Raw genomic sequence first — 18,438 nt, 5'->3', positions numbered from 1 at the left:
AAATCCAACGTCCTCTGTGTTCCCCTGTCATGATGAGGGCCATGTCAGCTTTTTGATTTGTGCTCTTCTACTCACAACAAGTTGTAAAAATGTCTTGGTTTAAATTATCTCGTAATACTAACAGGAACAAGGACACACTGTCATTGGTGTTGGTGTTAGGACCTGCAGATGCAGACTCGTCATTGTCGCCACGACTAGTCAGTTATGTTTTGTGGCAACTTCGCCATTGTACAAACATTGTACAAACATTGTACTCATGTCTGTCTTCTAAAATGTTATAGGAAGAGAGAGAAACAGTGCGTGTGGGGTGCAGAAAGTGATTGATATTCTATTGGGGCATCTGCCATTCACAGCATTTATACTGAATTTAGTTTCTCAGCAGGGCTGAAAGGTTAGCGCCCTCGTAGACCCACCTCCACATTCCCAACACTGACCCGTGACATCACTTCCTGCTGACACAGCACGTCTGTCAGAGATGAGCCTCAGTGTCCTTCAACCTCAATCCTCACCCAGTCATGTAGCTGCTGTGAAAAAGGATGCATGCATGCACGCGCGCACACACACACACACACACACACACACACACACACACACACACACACACACACACACACACACACACACACACACACACACACACACACACACACAGCCTTAATCCCCTTTTGACCTCATGTTTTGTTCTCTGTTTTCAGCAAGCCTTCAAGTTAGTCTGAATGTGTTATATCAGAGTGTGTCAGAGTGAAGACCTGTGGCAGCACAGAGAAGAGACTGAGAATATAGTCAGTAGTACTGGACTCTCATTAACCTCCCTACCTCCTCTCTCTTCACCAAGTCTCCTTCATCAGCTCATTCAGGCCTGAAGTGACACATGAGCCTCTAGAGTGTCAGTAGCGATAAAGATGCCGCCACTTCAACGTTTTAATTGGAACTTCTGCTGTTGATGTGTGAACAGCTGTAGGACGGAGAAGGGCAGATCTATCATCCCTGCCCTCCACAGACCGCTGAAGGTCAAATGGCAGCAGTTACTGTGGCAGGAAAACCCTCAAAGCTCCTGTTTATTTATGATTTTATTGCTCCACCCCTCTCTCTGCACCTCACATCTGCATATTCACATCTGGTTGGGAAAATGACAGAGGAAGAGAGAGATAGCATCTGGAGGAGTATGGGGGGGGGGGGGGGTGGGGGGCTAGGCTAGGCTGGCCGAGTGAAATGACCAGCAAGGACGCATTTATAGACTCGATGCCGGGTTCACACACTCACACTAGTCGATACAGATGCACGCACTCACGCACGCACACATGCACACGCGTGCACACACCCACGCACACACACACACACACACACACACACACACACACACTACTGTGAAGCCTCTCTCTCCCTGCAGACACAAATCCATTATTCATTTCAAAATGACTCATTTTTCGCCCTGTGGCTTCTGACAGTAGTGTGGCGCCTGACCAAGGGGGGTGTTTTTTCTAATTAATGCAGATTGTGCAAGAAAACAACATATTTACTCTGATGCCTGATATTACAAGAGTTCAGGCTTGAAACAGCTGGTGGCCAAATCTAGTCTTTGACCTATCCTAACCCTGCACACTCAGGATTGTGTCTTGTTTGAGTGAACACATCAGCTATAAGCTATCCTTGCTCTTTTACAACTTATCCTTTCTATTTGTGTAGTGGTGTTTATTCATGTTCTGTCACATTTTACAACGTGTAAATCCAAGTACACAAGTATGCATAATGTTGTCAGGCAGGCAAGCTTTAGATCCGACTGGCATCTTAAGCCAGTGGCTGTAATTCACCTGAAGCTGTGTACGCCTTTTCTTTGTCTGATGCCAATCCAGCCTTGTCACTCAAGAGTAGAGACCTGATAGGTTCAAAGCTAACAAGGCCCATATAAGCAAAAGTCAAGCACAGGAAAGAGAACAAGGATTTTCCTCAAGCTGTCCTCCTGAGATGTGATCTGATTTTAATGAGCCTGCTGAATGTCAATGAAAGCGCTGCACATGAGTTTACCTGTTACACTACATAAACTATGTATTGTACTGACAGATTGGACCAGAGATCATTATGGAGTCTAGATCACATACATGCATGCACACTCATGCATACACAGACAAACAGAGAGAGAGAGAGACATACACACACACACACACACACACACACACACAAACTCACAGGTATCATTACTATACACAGACCAAGATCAAGGTGGGGCCACATTTTCTAATTCAAATATCTGAAAGTGCTGCTTTGCATGCTATTAGATGGCAATCTAAATAACATTTACATGTCATTTATGTCTATTACCTTCTTTTTGAAGAGTGGTGTCAGCACTGTGTGCTCATATTTATTCCACTAGCCAGCATGGTTCCTTTCCTAAATTTGCAAATTAATGCAAATATGGATTTCCTCCCTTGACAGTTTTTGAAAGGTAGTGGTTATGGGAAATGCCCATGAGATTTGGAGACACAATATTTGATCATTCATGGTTAATATGTCTTAGTTGATTTGGGTCTGTGGTCAAGGAAACATCACTGGGCTAAATGTTTGTTCCCTGGTCTGGTGTCATGATATATGTGGTATCTTTCACTCTGCTTGAATGACCTGAACATAATATTGGTTTTGCTTTTTGTCAACGAAGATAATGTTGACAACGCAGAGCCTCATAAGCCGGTGGCAGAATTGTTAAGCTTACTCTTTTTGTCTGTGACTTGTCATTTTGTCTAGCATGTTTTTCAATACAACTTTATTTAGGGGCCCAGCCTTGGAAAGTATTGTCAATTAGCCGATGAACTATCGTCAATTAGTCGATTAGACAAAGTCATTATCAAATCACAGCGTGAATGTGTGATCTAATTATAGTGCCGCCATGTTTCTGTAGCATGTGCAGTATGCGGCTCAGTAATTAAATGAAAGCAATAAAAGACTTTAGTAAAAGGTAAACTAATGTTTATCTCTGCACTTTCACAACTAGTTTATTGTGTGAGCTGTAAAATATTCTTCCATAATACCAAAAGTTAATCTTGAGGAGTTTGTGTGTGTGTGTGTGTGTGTGTGTGTGTGTGTGTGTGTGTGTGTGTGTGTGTGTGTGTGTGCTCGCGCATATACTGTATGTGGTTGTGTGTGACCTCCATCAGTGTCTGGAGGGTTTTGGCCATTGCTGTCACTCAATGTGAGAGAAGCCCTAATTAAAGAAGTTCCAGTTGTACATCACCTTACAATGGAAGGGAGAGATTGCCTTTCAACTCAGTGCCCAATACAGAAATGTCCTCCTCGTCTGGTTGAATAAAAGAGTCTGATACAAAAAGCCATGAACGCCTAAACCAGATAATGTTGACAACACACAGTCTTGTAAGCAAGTGACAGAATTGTTAAGCATACTCTTTCTGTCTGTGACTTATCATGTTGTCTGCTCATTGTAGCAAAGATACAACTTTATTTAGGGGCCCAGCCTTGGAAAATGCCGTCAATTAGTGCAAGCAAGAATAATAATGAAACCGTTTAATTACATTAACATAATGCCTTTGAACGATCATTACCAAAAATGGTCGTAATAATAAAGCAATTACTATTTTGAGACAGCAATTAGCCCAGCACCTTTCTTCTAATTACCACAAGCAAGAGGAACATGGATGGATGCTCATGTGTTACAAGTCTGTGAAGGAGCTGGAAGCAGTGGAAAAGATGAAGATGAAGATGGGCAAGATAGGCTGTCAAAGACCAGGCGTTTCACTCTAAGGACGCTATTCCTCTCTGACACATCCACAATAACCCTCAAGAGGAGCAATAGCCTCCCTCTGTCCACACACGAATTTCAATGTTGTTTTGCACACATCTCTCCATTAAGAGAGCTTTTTTTTGTAATGGAGGAGATGTTGAAATAGAGGGAGTGAGATGGAAGAAGCGAGGCAGGCATGGATGGAGGAAGGGAGGGAAGAATGAGAAAGAGAGATTGGTTTTCATGCCTGGTAGTCAGCGAGCCTGTAAATCTCCCAGGAGCGTAGTGGAAGACAGCAGAAGGTTGATAGTCATCCATCACTCCTGACAACCCCACTGCTCTGGAAGGGCCTGACAGCACAGCCCTGCCTGAGAGAGAGTGAGTGGAAAAAACACAAGAAGAAAGATAAATAAAAAGAGAGGCTTCCTGCAGAATGAGCAAATGAACTCTTCCATGTTTAAAGCAGAAGGCGAGGGGAAAAAATAAGGTGAGGAGACAAATGTGTGGAGGGAAAGGGAAGGAGGGAAGAGGAGAAGTGCAGCAGTTGGCTGTTAGAGCTGCTCTGTTCATCCCTCACTGAGTGCCTGTGGCAGCGGCAGTGCTGCTGCTGAGGGAGTGGAAGTGGACTGGCTGGAACTAGCTCTGTCCTCGTCGCAGCATAGTAGCTAGAACATGTGCTTGTAATCTAAACAAGTCTTCTTTCTTTCAACCATAGATGTTAGAAAGAGTGTACTATATTCTTCTTGTTGTGCTTTAAACTGTTTGTACACCGATTCACAATACTGTGAATTACCTTGAAAATTGCCCATTGTCGTGGTATGATGTGGAGCCAGTTTCAGATCTGTGTCATGTTTACATGAACATTGAAAAGAATGTTATACAGTCCTGCTTCTTAGACATTACTTCCATCTACTACTAATTAGAAACATAATGCAGCCTGGATTGCATTTTCAATTAACATACAGACAGGCATACATGTATTGAAGAAACATATTTGCCAAATATTCACTGGCAATGCATTGCATTTGTTTTCCTTGCAAAATCTGCTCTTGCAGTACAGTATCGACTCATAGCAGGTAAAGCACAATTTAACTTTGTTAAAGTTATTTTTAAGCAATCATAGCACTTGGTTACAGTTAGGCAAACATTATGATCTTGTTTTCCTTACCTTTACCAAAGTGCTATTGTTGCCTAAGCCTAACCACACATGGAATAATGCCAACTCCTGTCTGTCTACAAAGTCCTGCACACTATTTGCACTTGAAAAAACATTGTCCGTTAACATAATCCTAGGCCGGAATTTAACAAAGTATATAAATGTATTTCTAGAACATAATGTTGGTCTGTAACAAATGAAAGCATGTCTAGTTCAGTATTTTTTCCAAATGACCAGTTTCAAGGCTGATCCAGGCATAGTTTAATGAATCGGTATTAAAAGATAATCAAATTCCGACCCTTCCTTTACTGCACAACACTGTGTTTTGTCCAATTTGTCTAGTGTTGTAAAGCTGCTCACCTTTGCTCTAGCGTGCAAGCAGAGTGTACGAATGTGAAAAATGATTTGGGACTATTTAGTCCTGACGTCCAAGTTGTCGAAATACACAAAGTCGCTAAACTCTGATGCTAGCAAATGAGTTATCTATCCTCCTTCTTTCGTATTAGCAAAGTAAGGTACACACAACATTCAGGTAGCAGCTTTTCATTCTCGTTTTCAGTCAGTGCTGACTCTGACTGTCGCTTTCGCAAATAATAAACCGCTGGTAGGTCAAATCAGCTGTTGCTCATTAATGTTCTAGCGTGAGTAACAACAGACCAAAATTAATTCCATTCTCTGGAGTAATGTTCTTCCACTTTTATTTATATCATATCGGTAATTTAAACTTAATCATTTTGAAAGTGTACTGTATTAGCTGACCCTGAAAAATAAGGTGTATCAGATTTAGTAGACCACAGCCGTTATTTCTATGTGTCAGAACATTTAGGTAAATATAAGTATTGCATCAGACTCAGTATCGGCAGATTCCCAATACTTAAAACCAAAATAACTTAATCAGGACATCTCTGCCATTCCTTTTTATTATAGATTTCTAAGTGACACGATAAAAGAGTGAATAAGTGTAGAATAACACATACTGTGTTATTGTGGATAAATGGGATGTTCCATACTTATTTGTTCATGGCTGTGAAGGTAAATGTGGGCAGGGTGGTAATACAAGGAATGCATGTTTAAAGAACATAGGGAGTTATTGCCAAGGAGCTTTCCAAACACCCAGTCAATTAATATGCTAGACATACTAGAGCCCCTATACATCTGACAGTTTGTAGCGATCTGACCATGACACATTCTAAATATATCGACTCAAAAAAAGGACACACTGCAGACAAAAACACACACAAGGACGCTTATTATCAAATCACAACATTAACATGTGATCTTATTATAGTGTCGCCATTATTTCTGTAGCATGTGGCTTGGTAATTAAATGAAGGCGATACAAGATCTCTGTAGAGGTAAACTAATGTTTATCCCTGCACTTTTACAGCTAGTTTATTGTGTGAGCTGTTAAATATTCTTCCATAATACAAAAGGTTAATGTTTAACAATTCTGGTGTGTGTTTGTGTGCTTGTATGTGTCTGTGCATCTGTGGTTTTGTGTGACCTCCATCAGTGTCTGGAGGGTTTTGGCCATTGCTGTCACTCAATGTGAGAGAAGCCCTAATTAAAGAAGTTCCAGTTGTACATCGCCTTACAATGGAAGGGAGAGATTGCCTTTCAACTCAGTGCCCAATACAGAAACTTCCTCCTCGTCTGGTTGAATAAAAGAGTCTGATACAAAAAGCCATGAATGCCTAAACCAAACAAAAGCTCTTTAAAAGACTGTCACTGTGCTATCTGATATCTCTTGGAACAGCACTGCTTTGAATAAATCTTTTTCACTGAAAAAGGGAGAAGGAAATTAAAAGCTGACATTTAAAAGGCTGCTGCTGGGACTTGTGGCCCCCAGGATCAATAGCTAGGTATCTCACAACTTCCCCCGCATATTAGCTCACTTTTCCACGGGGCATCTCAGACTAAGTACAAACAAACCAAATCTACTGTAGGAATATTACTGTGTTGTTTTGTCAGTTTACCTTCAGGTGTGTGTGACTTGAAGCAGAGTGGGGTCAGTGTCTGTCTCTGTGTTTGTGTACCTGTAATGTGTTTAAAGGGTCCCATTCTCCTCGTCCTTGTGTCAACACCTTAAGTTGACATTGGTCATTGGGGATCTAAACATGTCATCAACAACATCACACTGAAGAGAAAAAAAAGGTGGGGAGGTAGGGGGGGGGTGTAAGTGACAATGTTTGCATTTAGTTGTACTGGTTGACATTGTCAGTATGTGACTTTGTGAATGGTCAGGTTATGTATAGCAGACTTAGCTCAAAGTCTTGCATGTACTCCTGTCTCCCTCCCACACACACACACACACACTCACACACACACACACGTGTCCCACCCTACACACATGAGACTGCGACCTCCATCCTGTCCCATAGGGCCTCAGGTTGTCCCTTCCCCTGTCATACTGTTCAGGTGTCCCCACCTATTGCACGCCTGTGACCTTCCCCCACTGTCACCAGGCTTTACAGGAGCTTATAGCAACAGCTGAGCTGCCCTGCTTGAGCAGGCCTTCACCATAATGCCCCCCTGGGGAGTCCCCCCAAACCCTCTGAAAGGCTTCCTGCTTTTTCAATGAGTGCTAAAATAAACAACCGGTAGCATTTCATGTAAATTTGATTTCAACCCATATTATTTGTCCAGCTGATAATAGAATAATAGTACAGAATATTTTTTTATTTTCTCATGCTGGCACCAGGTGGTGATTAGTGTATGCATTTTAATCTGGGATCATTTTACATTAAAAACAGCAACTTTATGCACTAACTACTGTTTTTAAAAGGGCCCCCAAACCTTTGTAAATGTCTTGATTTTTTATACAGTGGGGGAAAAGTTGCCAACAAGATGACAATTTTGCCTGATTATCAAAACCACTTTATTTGGAGGTAACACTAAAAGTAAGCATGCCCATAATGTAAACCGTGAGTGGCACAACAACGGCAAGTATGATGAGTCAATGTTGAAGCTGATGCTTACAGTAGACAGTTTGGTTGTAACTTACCGCTTGCCTCCGTTTTGTCTTCCAAATAATTAGTGTTTGTTTACAACCTGTCTGCCATGTTTGTTGCCTCGTTGGGTCTATTTAAAGTGATGTCACCATGGTCGGAGATTTCAGCAGTTAGGTGAGAACAATTAGTTCTATTTTTTATTTTTTAACATTTATTTAACCAGGTAAGCCCCATAACCATATCATAACCAATGACACTAGCTATTAAAACAAAACCCAGGTTGTGATAAACAGTAGTTCTCCAAATAGTGTCTAGCTAAGGCTATTCCACTAGCTTAGATACCACAAAGGCATTAACTAAATGACAGCTGCCCATGAGGATCGGAATCTGCCAGTGACATTGCAGTTCCAAATGGCACCTGCCAGGAAGTGATATCTGTCAGTGGAACACAATGTCATGCTGTTCATGTAACTTGCAGAATGTTATGCCAGTACAGTTGAACAGCTGTGACATATACCAACTCTGGCACAATTTACCATTTAAACATGTTGCTGCAATCAGGAAGGCTTAAACCACATTCTTGATATACTTTTAGTATGCTATGTGTTGCTTTAATTCCTTCTCCTCTCAAAAACATTTTTTTCTTACTCTTTAAAGGTGCCCTGCCACACTTACTTCATTACTTTGTGGTAACGTCTGAAGTTCTACCATGGACTCTGTAAAATTTTTTGTGGAAAAAATGTCTTGGTTACCTTGTTTCAAGCCATTCTAGCGTGGTACAGAAAGCCTACAGGAAGACTCAGCTCGATTTCTGCCAGTTTTCATTAATATTCAACAAGCTAAGCTGTTTGAATCTGATTGGCTAACAGCTAGCCAATGAGAGCCTGGCTGTCAGAATCCTTTACCCAGCCCAACAGGGCGAGCTCATGAATAGAAATGAGCTCAGGCAATATGATGTCAGACTGACCAGCTTTTGTAATTGGCTTGATTTCTCTGCTTATTTCTGTTCAGTGGCTAGAGCTGACAGAGGAAGTAGCAGTTCATTTTCACATTCACCATTTAACACAAACACATATGGACCTAACATATTTCAAAAAATGCAAGTAAAAAAATGGTTTTGTGTGGCACCTTTAAAAAATGTATATCATATAATCATATTCTTACCGAATTGATTGTTAAAAAGAATGTGTAGAATACTTGATTATGGATGTATGTGCAGCCCTAGCAGGTCTTTATTATAAGCCATACAGATCACTACATTAGTTCAACATCTGTTTGCAAACATGTCTCTTTACTTAGACATTGCCCAGCTGAGGAGTAACACTACATAATTAGTCATCACTTCACCACTATAGGATTTGTACATCATTTCACATTAACCCATTGGCTGTACATTACAAATCCTCTCACAGTTCAATATACTGTATAATGCCCATTGCATACAATATGAGAATCAGTATTGTTTGACAGTATCATTTAATTATGACCCTTTTTTTTTAAATTGCAACAATTGTTCTGATGATCTGAACCTTGATGCAAAATACATTACTTTGTGTGATACACTTGTTGCCATTTTATATGCTATGAGATTTAAGCAGAAAATTAGGAGACTAACATTTTATTTTTTGTTTTACACATTAAAACTCTGTCGTGAAAACTGAGTCAAAGCCATCATAAATCACTGTAATGTGTCTCACATTGATGCTTTGTTTAACCATTCTGCCTTTATTAATTGTGTCTGTGTTTCATTCTCCATTACAGTAATTATGGGTACTGTACAATTTGTGTGTGTATGTGTGTTCGTGCACATGTGTTGGACTCTGGATGTGTGTGTGTATTGTGCTCCTGGCGGTGTCAGGTAGTCCCCAGTACTGTGGGTAGTTGGCATGCTGTGCGTCAGTGATCAGACTGATCAAAGACAACAAGAGAGGAACAGGCAGAGCTGCCAGCAGCTATCAGCCTGCCTGTCTCTGAAGCCTGTCTCAGGGCTCACAGATCTGCTCTGCTCGCTTGTGTTTTGCTATAAGGAAATCACACTGTGGCCAAGGTGATTCAGTGAACCACAGTTTGGTGATGAGAACAGGAAACCTCACCTGACACGCGATGGGACGATATGTTTCAACTACATTGTTGTTTAGACCACTGGGCAGTGCAGTGTTATAATAGTGGGAATAATAATGTTTCCATGATGAACTGATTTTAAAGTAAAAAAAAATAATCACATTTTTGCTCTTACCTGAGTCTGGGGTTTCAGTTTCTGTTGCTTGCACAGAGAGCCATTAGCACAATGGAGTCTTGCCAAACTATGATAGGACAATCTCTCTAAGCTGTAGGCCACCTACAGTAACGACATACACATGCTGTTTCCATTATGATCTGCTCTTACATCTTGATATGTATATCAATTGTGTGTAATAATGTAATTCTATGACAGGTAATTTCAGTTTCGGCTTCTATACAGTACCAGTACTTTAACAACACGTGTTGTCATAAGAGCATTTCAGCATGAGTTGTTAACAATTCAGAAGGCACATACCTGTTAATCATGTTAACAGCAAAACAGGCTTATAGTTTCCATTATGAAGAAACACTTATTCCTGAATGTATAATAAATTCAAACTCTTAAGTTCCATTTGAATATATGTCAATAACTATAGTTAACAAACCTACAAGTGTTTAATTAGTGTAGTTTCAGAACTTAATGTTCCCAGTAACAGCTTTCACATTCTGGAGACATCATTATTATGTTTCAGATTATTCATACTAAAGTCTGCTCAGCCATCACTATCAAAAGGACAAAGTGCTCATTCTCTCTGCAGAGGTCTTTGACTACACATTTAGAATGGTTTCTTTAATAATTTATCCAGGCTTCTTCCAGGAAGCGATGCTATCTGGCCACAGGCTGGATCGATGGAGATCAAAAGACAGTGTTTGGTCCTAAACACAATCCTATCCTTAAGGCGGCACCGGCAAGGCTATTTTTGTGCCAAACACTGTGGCTGGCTGGCTAATCTGTTTAAAGGTTAGCAAAGAGGTTGGAGTAAGAAATTAGACTGTCACCTAAAACATGCACAGCTCACACTCACAGCACACATCTATGTGACTCTGTGTTTGTATATGTTACTTTAGAAAAGGACTACTTTTAAGTTGTATTAGTAGTTTTTGGAATTTTTTGGAACGTTTTCCTTGAGTCATTGGTTTTGATGAACTACCTCATTAAGTCCCTGCAGATACGTTAAAGTTATTTGCTGCTGCGAGAGAGTGGAAATCTTACTTATTGCACCATTAAGGTTCATTTGAGTTTTGCACGTTGTAACTCTGTCAGCCAAAGAAGTTTGTCAATCATTTTCAGAAATGTAATAGTTTGGATGCAATATTAAAGGACGCCTATTGTCATCCGTGTAGTGTGTGTGTGTTGTGACACCGCCGAGACACCTGTTCCAGTCTGTAATTCAGCAGTGATGGGGACGGCGGAGGGCTTTGACACGCTCCGTCGACATGACAGCTCAGACAGCATGGATGTTAATCTCTTCTAACTGCTCCCAGCCTAATTAAATCTTCCAGGGCAGCACACATTTGCAGACACATGCACACAAACACACATGCACACACAAGTGTTCTAAATTGGTCCTGGTTGTGCGTAAATTCTAACGATCTAGAGAATTGGCCCCACAACAGTTTGTTTGATTCTAATTGTGTGTGTTTGCGTGCGTGCGTGCGTGCATGCATGCGTGTGAAAGAGAGAGAGAGAGAGAGATAATAATAATCAAGTTTGTTGGTCAAGTATGCTCGCAACCACAAATAGTTTAACTTATGCTTTCCGTAGTTCATTCATTATAATTTGACAAATTATTCTTACTAAGAACAGACTATGTTGTAACCACATTTAAAGTTGTATTTTGGAGTGCATTTAATCTGGACTTGATTTAAAAAAAAAAAGAGTGAATCAAAATCAAAGAGGCAAAACTTAACATACATGAAAGGGTTTTGGTGATGTTGAAGCTCCTGTCAACCAAAGCCACAAAAATGGATCTTTGTGGCTTTGCATTTGTGATAAGAGGTGGTCTTAGCAGATGGAAACGCAAGTACAATTTCATGCAAAAACGAATATCAAAATTGCACTGGTCCTCTTAAACCTGTGTAACTTCAGCCGCGTAAGCACTATACAACCATATGAACACTCGCATACACATTTCTGAATGTTTAATTTGTCTGTACTTCAGTGACTTTTGGGGACATATTATGAAAACCAATGTTTCACAGCCCAAATCTATGCATACTTTAAGGCCATCATTCTTTGCACTTGCACCTCTTCTTATTTTCAGGGTTTCAAGCAAACCCAACTGCAGAATTGTTGTTTGAGTGAAGCGGAGGATGTTTTACCAATCAACAATTCTAATAACTTCTGTATAGAAAGCTGAGAAGAAGCTCCTGTTGGAAAAAGAGACACTGAATGAACCTACTACACTACATAACAGATGCTACTCTAAAGGAATAATACAACAGTCTTGTATCTTGAAAGTGATTCACACATCTTTCCATGCAGGTCTGGTGCTTTTTAGTAAATTGTCCAGGGTTTTCCTACTTTGCTTTTAAGCTTCTCAAAGTTCCTCTTGTCTTTTAGGTTAAAGACTGGCTTTGTGATCTGATGTTGAGTCACAGGGCGAACAGATTTTCTTTTAATCTGTTTGGCTTCAATAAAATTAGAAAGGCACAGAGAGAGACTGAGACTTCTACATGCCGCGTGCCTGCCCCCGACCTACCAGCCCACCTGTCTGTGTCCTCCACATCTGTCCGCTGAGCCAGTAGAGCCCAGTTTATTTTCTTTACCTCTCAGTAACTTCCTGTCACTGTTGTGTAATTATCTTCTGTCTCTTTGTGTCTGTCCCTGCTGTATGTCTCTACAAGCTGCAGCACCTTTTTCCTCTGCTTAATTGTCTCCTGCCCTTGTATTGTGTATCATTCTGCCTGCAATTCAGCCTTCTTTTTCTTCGCCGGCCCGGTGTCTTTGTCATCTGTCCAGCCTCAGCTCCCTCTGAGTTAAACAGGCCGAACAAATAGATTACAAACAGTGGGTAGAGTGAAGCTAAGGAGGAAGACAATCTGAATTTGTTGTGGATAAAGAATGAAGGAGGAGGCTGTGCAGTCAAAGAAAACCAGTGGAGTCAGAGTAAGGCTGCATTTGCCTGAGGGGAAAAGGCTGAAAAGTAGCTCTCGCAACAGATGTGCGGGGCAGTAAAGTGTAATTGAAATGCCAGCAGCAATGGTCTTATCTCCCTGCTACAGGAGCCTGCTGCCAGTCTCAACATCAGTTAGATGTCATTTTACCTAAGTCTGAATCAGCTTGCCACAATCCGCAATCCCCATTCCTCTGATGCTAGGCAGGAGAAAAAGGGAGAAATGGATGGGGGGGAGGGGAAGGAGAAAGAAAAGGAGGGAGAGGCGGGTGGGGAGTCTGTAATAGGATTTCAGTAGCACCCAGTTAACTTCCACCACCTGGACTTAGTTGGTAATTTGATATGCCCCATCAATAGGATTCATTTACCTCACCGCAGTATTACCATTGCCATTCATTTGACTTTTTAAAAAGTGTATTTATCCATTTCTCTCTCCACATTTCCCCACTCCTCCTGATCCTTATCATGCATGCTGGAGGTGGGAGTGAGGAAGGGCTGTTCTACAATATTTGAGCTCAAGAAGAAAGTCCTTGGTCCGGAGGAGGTGGAAAGGCAGACACCATGGCTGTTCTCTGCGCTGCAGGCAAAGCTTAATGTTTTGGGCCAGGCAGCATCCCTCTGGGGAGAACTGTAATGTCCTCCCAGATTAGAGGCTGGCACTCCTCGGAGCTGCTGCATTTTATCGGGAACTTTGTAACTGCAACATGGGATCATCTGCAGGACATTAAAGCCACTTTATCTCCTCACTGTAATGTTAATGTGTGGTGATTTTGTGTTTTGTCGGTGTAATGTATTGTGGTAGTGGCAACTTTTACCTCTCTCTGAGCTTCTTCCGCAGTTTGTTGGTTTATAGTTTAAAGCCACTCATATGTCACACTGGAAGAAAATTATCATAATGAATGAGTCAATTTACGGCTTTCTACTCATGTGTACGCTGCATAAGCCTTTCTGTGTTTCGCCACTGTCAGTTTCAGTATCAGGTTATGCTTTTTTATTGCTTCAAAAGTTTTTTTTTCCACATTTCACTGGATTCTAACTAATATGACGAAATATTAAAGGTGCCCTGTTTTCAAAGTAACATTGAATGTTACTCACCTTTAGGCATTCTGTGTAGCCTTGAGGCCTGACAAACTTATTTCATGCCTTTTCTTCCTCATTAAGTATTAGCAAAGCAGAATTGTTGGAAATTTTTAAACGTTTACATAAGTTTGCTAGCTCACGGCCTTCTTTCTCCACTGGCTTTGTTGACGCAATTCTGCATTTCTTTACACATTACAAACAAAAATGCTCATATAAACGTTGCTCCAAAGTACTACTAGTGTAAAAAAACTCATTTTTGGTGGTTTTAATGGTGAGGCTTCTATGTTTTTCACTGTCTTTCAGAGAGTCATTTTCAATGTGGTCAACTTCTCCAAGACCAAGAGCCTGTACAGAGATGGCATGTCTCCCGTAGTCAAGTCCACCAGCAGGCCAAAATGGTAAGTTTGCAATAACAACATTAGCACCAATTCCAGGGGAATGCTTTGCACTTTAATGCAATTTCATTTTTAAAATAAAACGGACTATTTAAAGTCTTTCAACAAGTTTTCTTCTCTGCCCAAAAGTACACACACACACACACACACACACCCCTAAAGACTGATACTTTAGATTTCCAGAGTGGATGCATCTGAGCGCATTAGCATGTGATCCATTGGTTGCCAGTATGACGGCTGTCTGATGTAATAACGCTTGACTGATGGATGCAGAGTGTGTGTGTGTGTGTGTGTGTGTGGTGTGTGTGTGTGAATAAATAGGTGTGGCAGGAGGGCACAGAGCTGGTGCAGTGAGGTTGGACGCAGCGTCTGCCAAGCAGGCTGGTAAATCCAGTGGGGCGAGGAAGGGGAACAGGGTAGCATGATGAAGTGTTGCCGTCCAAGAGGAGCCCTGACATCTGTCATCAGTTGATGGAGGGCATCCACAGAAAAGCCAGGCATCTGCCACCCTGAGCCGTCTGCTAGCCTAGCGCTTGCACCGACCATACCGTAGCATGCCGATCACAGGCTAATGGGAATAGACAATGGGCACGACACCGTAGACAGGAAAGATGAACTGCTGTCGCCGATACAGCACAGTACAACATGATGCAGCCCAGCTCATCTGCCTCGCTCTCTCCATTTTGACTCCTTATGGTGTAGTTGCAACAACTCAGAATTTTTCTTGTGCTTGTGAAGAAATGGCATTTTCATGGTGCTAGCCTGCCAACCATTTATTTACAGTGAAATACAGTGAAAGTCAAGTACTCGCTTTAAAATTGGTGTAATTACACTCAGTTAAGTTTCTGTGTAGAAAGTCTCGCATTGCCAGACTTATCTCCACAGTGCTGTGGAGTAAGCTTTGACTACACCACAGACACATTCTAGGATAGGAGAAAATAATGCTCTGGGTTGTTTGCATTTCTTTAAACCAATCACAATCGTCTTGGGCGGTGCTAAGCTCTGGACACAGAAATGGTGGCTTTGCAAAATAGTCTCGGAAAGGAACCTGTTTTGGAACATTCGCTTCGCAAAAGAAAACGCCAGATAAAATATTAAATAAAGTTAACTTTTCACACAATACAGTAACATGAGCTATTTAAATGAACTGGATACATGGTTAAACCTTATTTTCTCTTACCAGTTTATCGCCATGTGTACTTCAACCACAGCAATCCAGTCGATTGGTCCCAAAACATCCCAGTTAGATAATAAATGCCGTACATATAATCTTTGTAAGTCTTTACAAGCATTTAGCGAAAGAACCAAGCATTATTGCCTTATTGCACGATCCAAATTTTTCTCAAAAAGTTGCTATTTTCAGTGTGTGGTTTGCTAGCTCGAAGTTTGTTGTTGTTTCCCGTATCAAAGGGATTTTAAGAGCTGCGACACATAGAGAGTGGGAGGTGAGGGACAAAGCCTGGCGTCATGTGCCGGATGTCAGGCTTTATCCTGGAAATTTCCGTTGATCCAGATTAGTGTGTAGTATGTTGTTTATAAAACATTGTTATATTCCTTTCTTGTGCCAGGTAATTATTGTCCCACTTTCTGAATTGACTCGACTCCTCATTTGACATAATCTTGAATGTCTGAGGTGTTAATCTGAGCAGCAGCCTTGTTGGGTCATTTAGGTCCCAAAGCTTTTCATAATTTGCTAATGATGCAACCCTGGCCATGTTTATGTTTCAATAAGCTCTCATAAATAGGTATTTAAGTGACAGGCACAGCAGGAGGTAATGTTGCTGAGGCCCGACTCCAATTACCTCCCCAGGCTAATACTGTTTTAACCGCTACTCTCAGCACTCTGCCATCTAAAAGGCATCATGTGTCATGCACTTTTAGAGCCATTTTCAAACGTCTGGGTCTTGGAAGACCACAGCTGACATTGTTTGTGTCCCCACAAAGTGGTCAAGATGCTTTTAACACAACCTCCTCTATTTGACTTTCCATGAGCACAACACAGCACAGACAGCTCCTAAAGTAGCAATCTTCTTTTTGACAGTTACAGATATGGAATAAATAAAAAGGCAGAGCGTAGAGAGCTTCGCCTGTCTGATCCAAACTCACACAGGACAGGATAAAGAAGCTACTGAGAGAGGGAGAGATAGAAAATGGTAGAGTTGCAGAGAAACAGACAGAGAGAGGGTGGAGGAAGAAAAAACACAAAGTACAAGAAAGAGAGATTACTGAGACAGGTAGACAGGGAGGAGAGAATGAGAGGGGGTGAGCGGGAAAAGATTGCTCCCCCACCACCCACCACCCCACGTCTGTATTTATCAAAAGAATTGTCAGTATTAGCCCAGGAGTTGAAGCCTTTATCTCCCCATGCAGGTGCCTTATGTCCTGGGGCCCCAGCATCGTTTGGTGCTGGAGGCTGCAGGGCTTGGCTGGCCTTGGCTTAGCTGGGTGTCTCAGTGAGAGACAACTGGCAGATTAAAGTCCTGCAGGACGTTCACTGCTACAGGTGGAAGGATCTATCCTCTATTCCTTCCTCCATCCCTTTTTCTTTCCATCCAACACTCCATTACTTTCAGCCAGGAGACATCAGAGCTGACAGAATCCCGGCTTTATCGTATCATGTGGTATTTAAACACAGCTACAGGTTACATGTTTGATAAATAATGAATGATGGATAAACTAATTAAAAAGGACTACATGGCTTTTGAAATGTGTGACAGATTAAAGGGGTGATAGAATGCAAAACCGATTTTATTCTGTCATAGTTGAATAACGACAGTTCGGTGGGTAAATAGGACGTACATAGAAGCTCAAAATCCCGCTGACACCCCTTTACTATGAAAATCTCATATTTTGAAACTGCCGCTGAAAACGGGCGAATCTCAACAAAGCTGGAAGTTGACGTCAACCTCCCAAGACCTGTACCTTTGTCACGCCCATGGGTGTATTAAGAGAACAGTCACGCCCCAACATTTACATAGGCTACACAACTGACCTGAGATCAGGTAGTCTTCTGCCTAGCTGCCTCGCTGCCTGGTCTGCCTTCCTTCACAGACCCCGGCCTGACATGTGTGTAACATGTGGTAAGAGATTGCTGGTGTAACAAGCTCGCTGACCGCACTCTCACTCTCACACACGGGCCATTTAGCTAGCAGTAAGAGGGGAGTTGCAGGCCCTGGAGCTCTGTCAGGGCAGCGGCATTTGGTTGTCCATTAGCCCAAAAGACGGTGACTTTGCGCAGGTATGGAGTGCCGTGGGCTGCCAGTCGTGATGGAGCTCCAAGTACCTCATAGCAGGCCAGGGTCTGTGAAGGAAGGCAGGCCAGGCGGCGAGGCAGCAAGGCAGCGAGGCAGCACCGGCGCTGAAATCCAACACACAGTCTTACCAAATTTGCAATTGGCCATCAATTTTCGTAAAACGGCCCATATTTGAGCTTTATATAGTTGATTTCTCGCTTAAAAAAGTCTCAGAAGTGAATTTAATAACGAAATAGCCTGACAAACAATGTATAACTTTGCAGTGTCTGAAATATGAGACCTGCTGTTGAGTCTCCCATGTGTTTCTATGTAGTTTGCTCAAACCAATCAGCGCGCAGCTCATTCTGAATATTCATGAGCATACCATATTTGGGCAATTTTCAAGCCCAACCAATGTTACATACCCCATTAAGAGACCTTAAGGAACAGTGTAAAATACCCTATATAATCATTCTATCACCCTTTTAACAATGGACTTTATTCTGTAAGCACATAGACTCCTAAAAAGTGTGTTTTGTATTGTGAATGTCATAAAAAGAAAGCTTAATAACAATACATAAGTTTCTGGACTTCAAATTAAAAGCCTCATATAGCTATATCTGTGTAGTTGAGAAGCTGCTGAATAAAAGCAAACCTGTTTCATCTTGCAAACCGTGAATTACAAAAAAATATTAAATGTTTGAAATTAAATTGGC

General features: G+C 41.6%; 1 protein-coding gene across 3 annotated transcripts in view; it reads left to right on the top strand.

Moving 5' to 3' along the window:
- agbl4 (AGBL carboxypeptidase 4) overlaps positions 1-18,438 on the top strand; it is a 449,873-nt gene that overhangs the window by 254,112 nt on the left and 177,323 nt on the right. For all 3 annotated transcript variants that reach the window (XM_028588571.1, XM_028588573.1, XM_028588572.1), the window contains one exon: positions 14,398-14,492. In XM_028588571.1, the coding sequence (XP_028444372.1) occupies positions 14,398-14,492 (95 nt within the window). The remainder of the gene's footprint in view (positions 1-14,397; positions 14,493-18,438) is intronic.

This window comes from Perca flavescens, chromosome 9, assembly GCF_004354835.1.
Source record: "Perca flavescens isolate YP-PL-M2 chromosome 9, PFLA_1.0, whole genome shotgun sequence".
NCBI classification, from domain to species: Eukaryota; Metazoa; Chordata; class Actinopteri; order Perciformes; family Percidae; genus Perca; species Perca flavescens.
The sequence above is the reverse complement of the archived record's forward strand: the minus strand, read 5'-3'. Positions and strand labels throughout refer to the sequence as shown.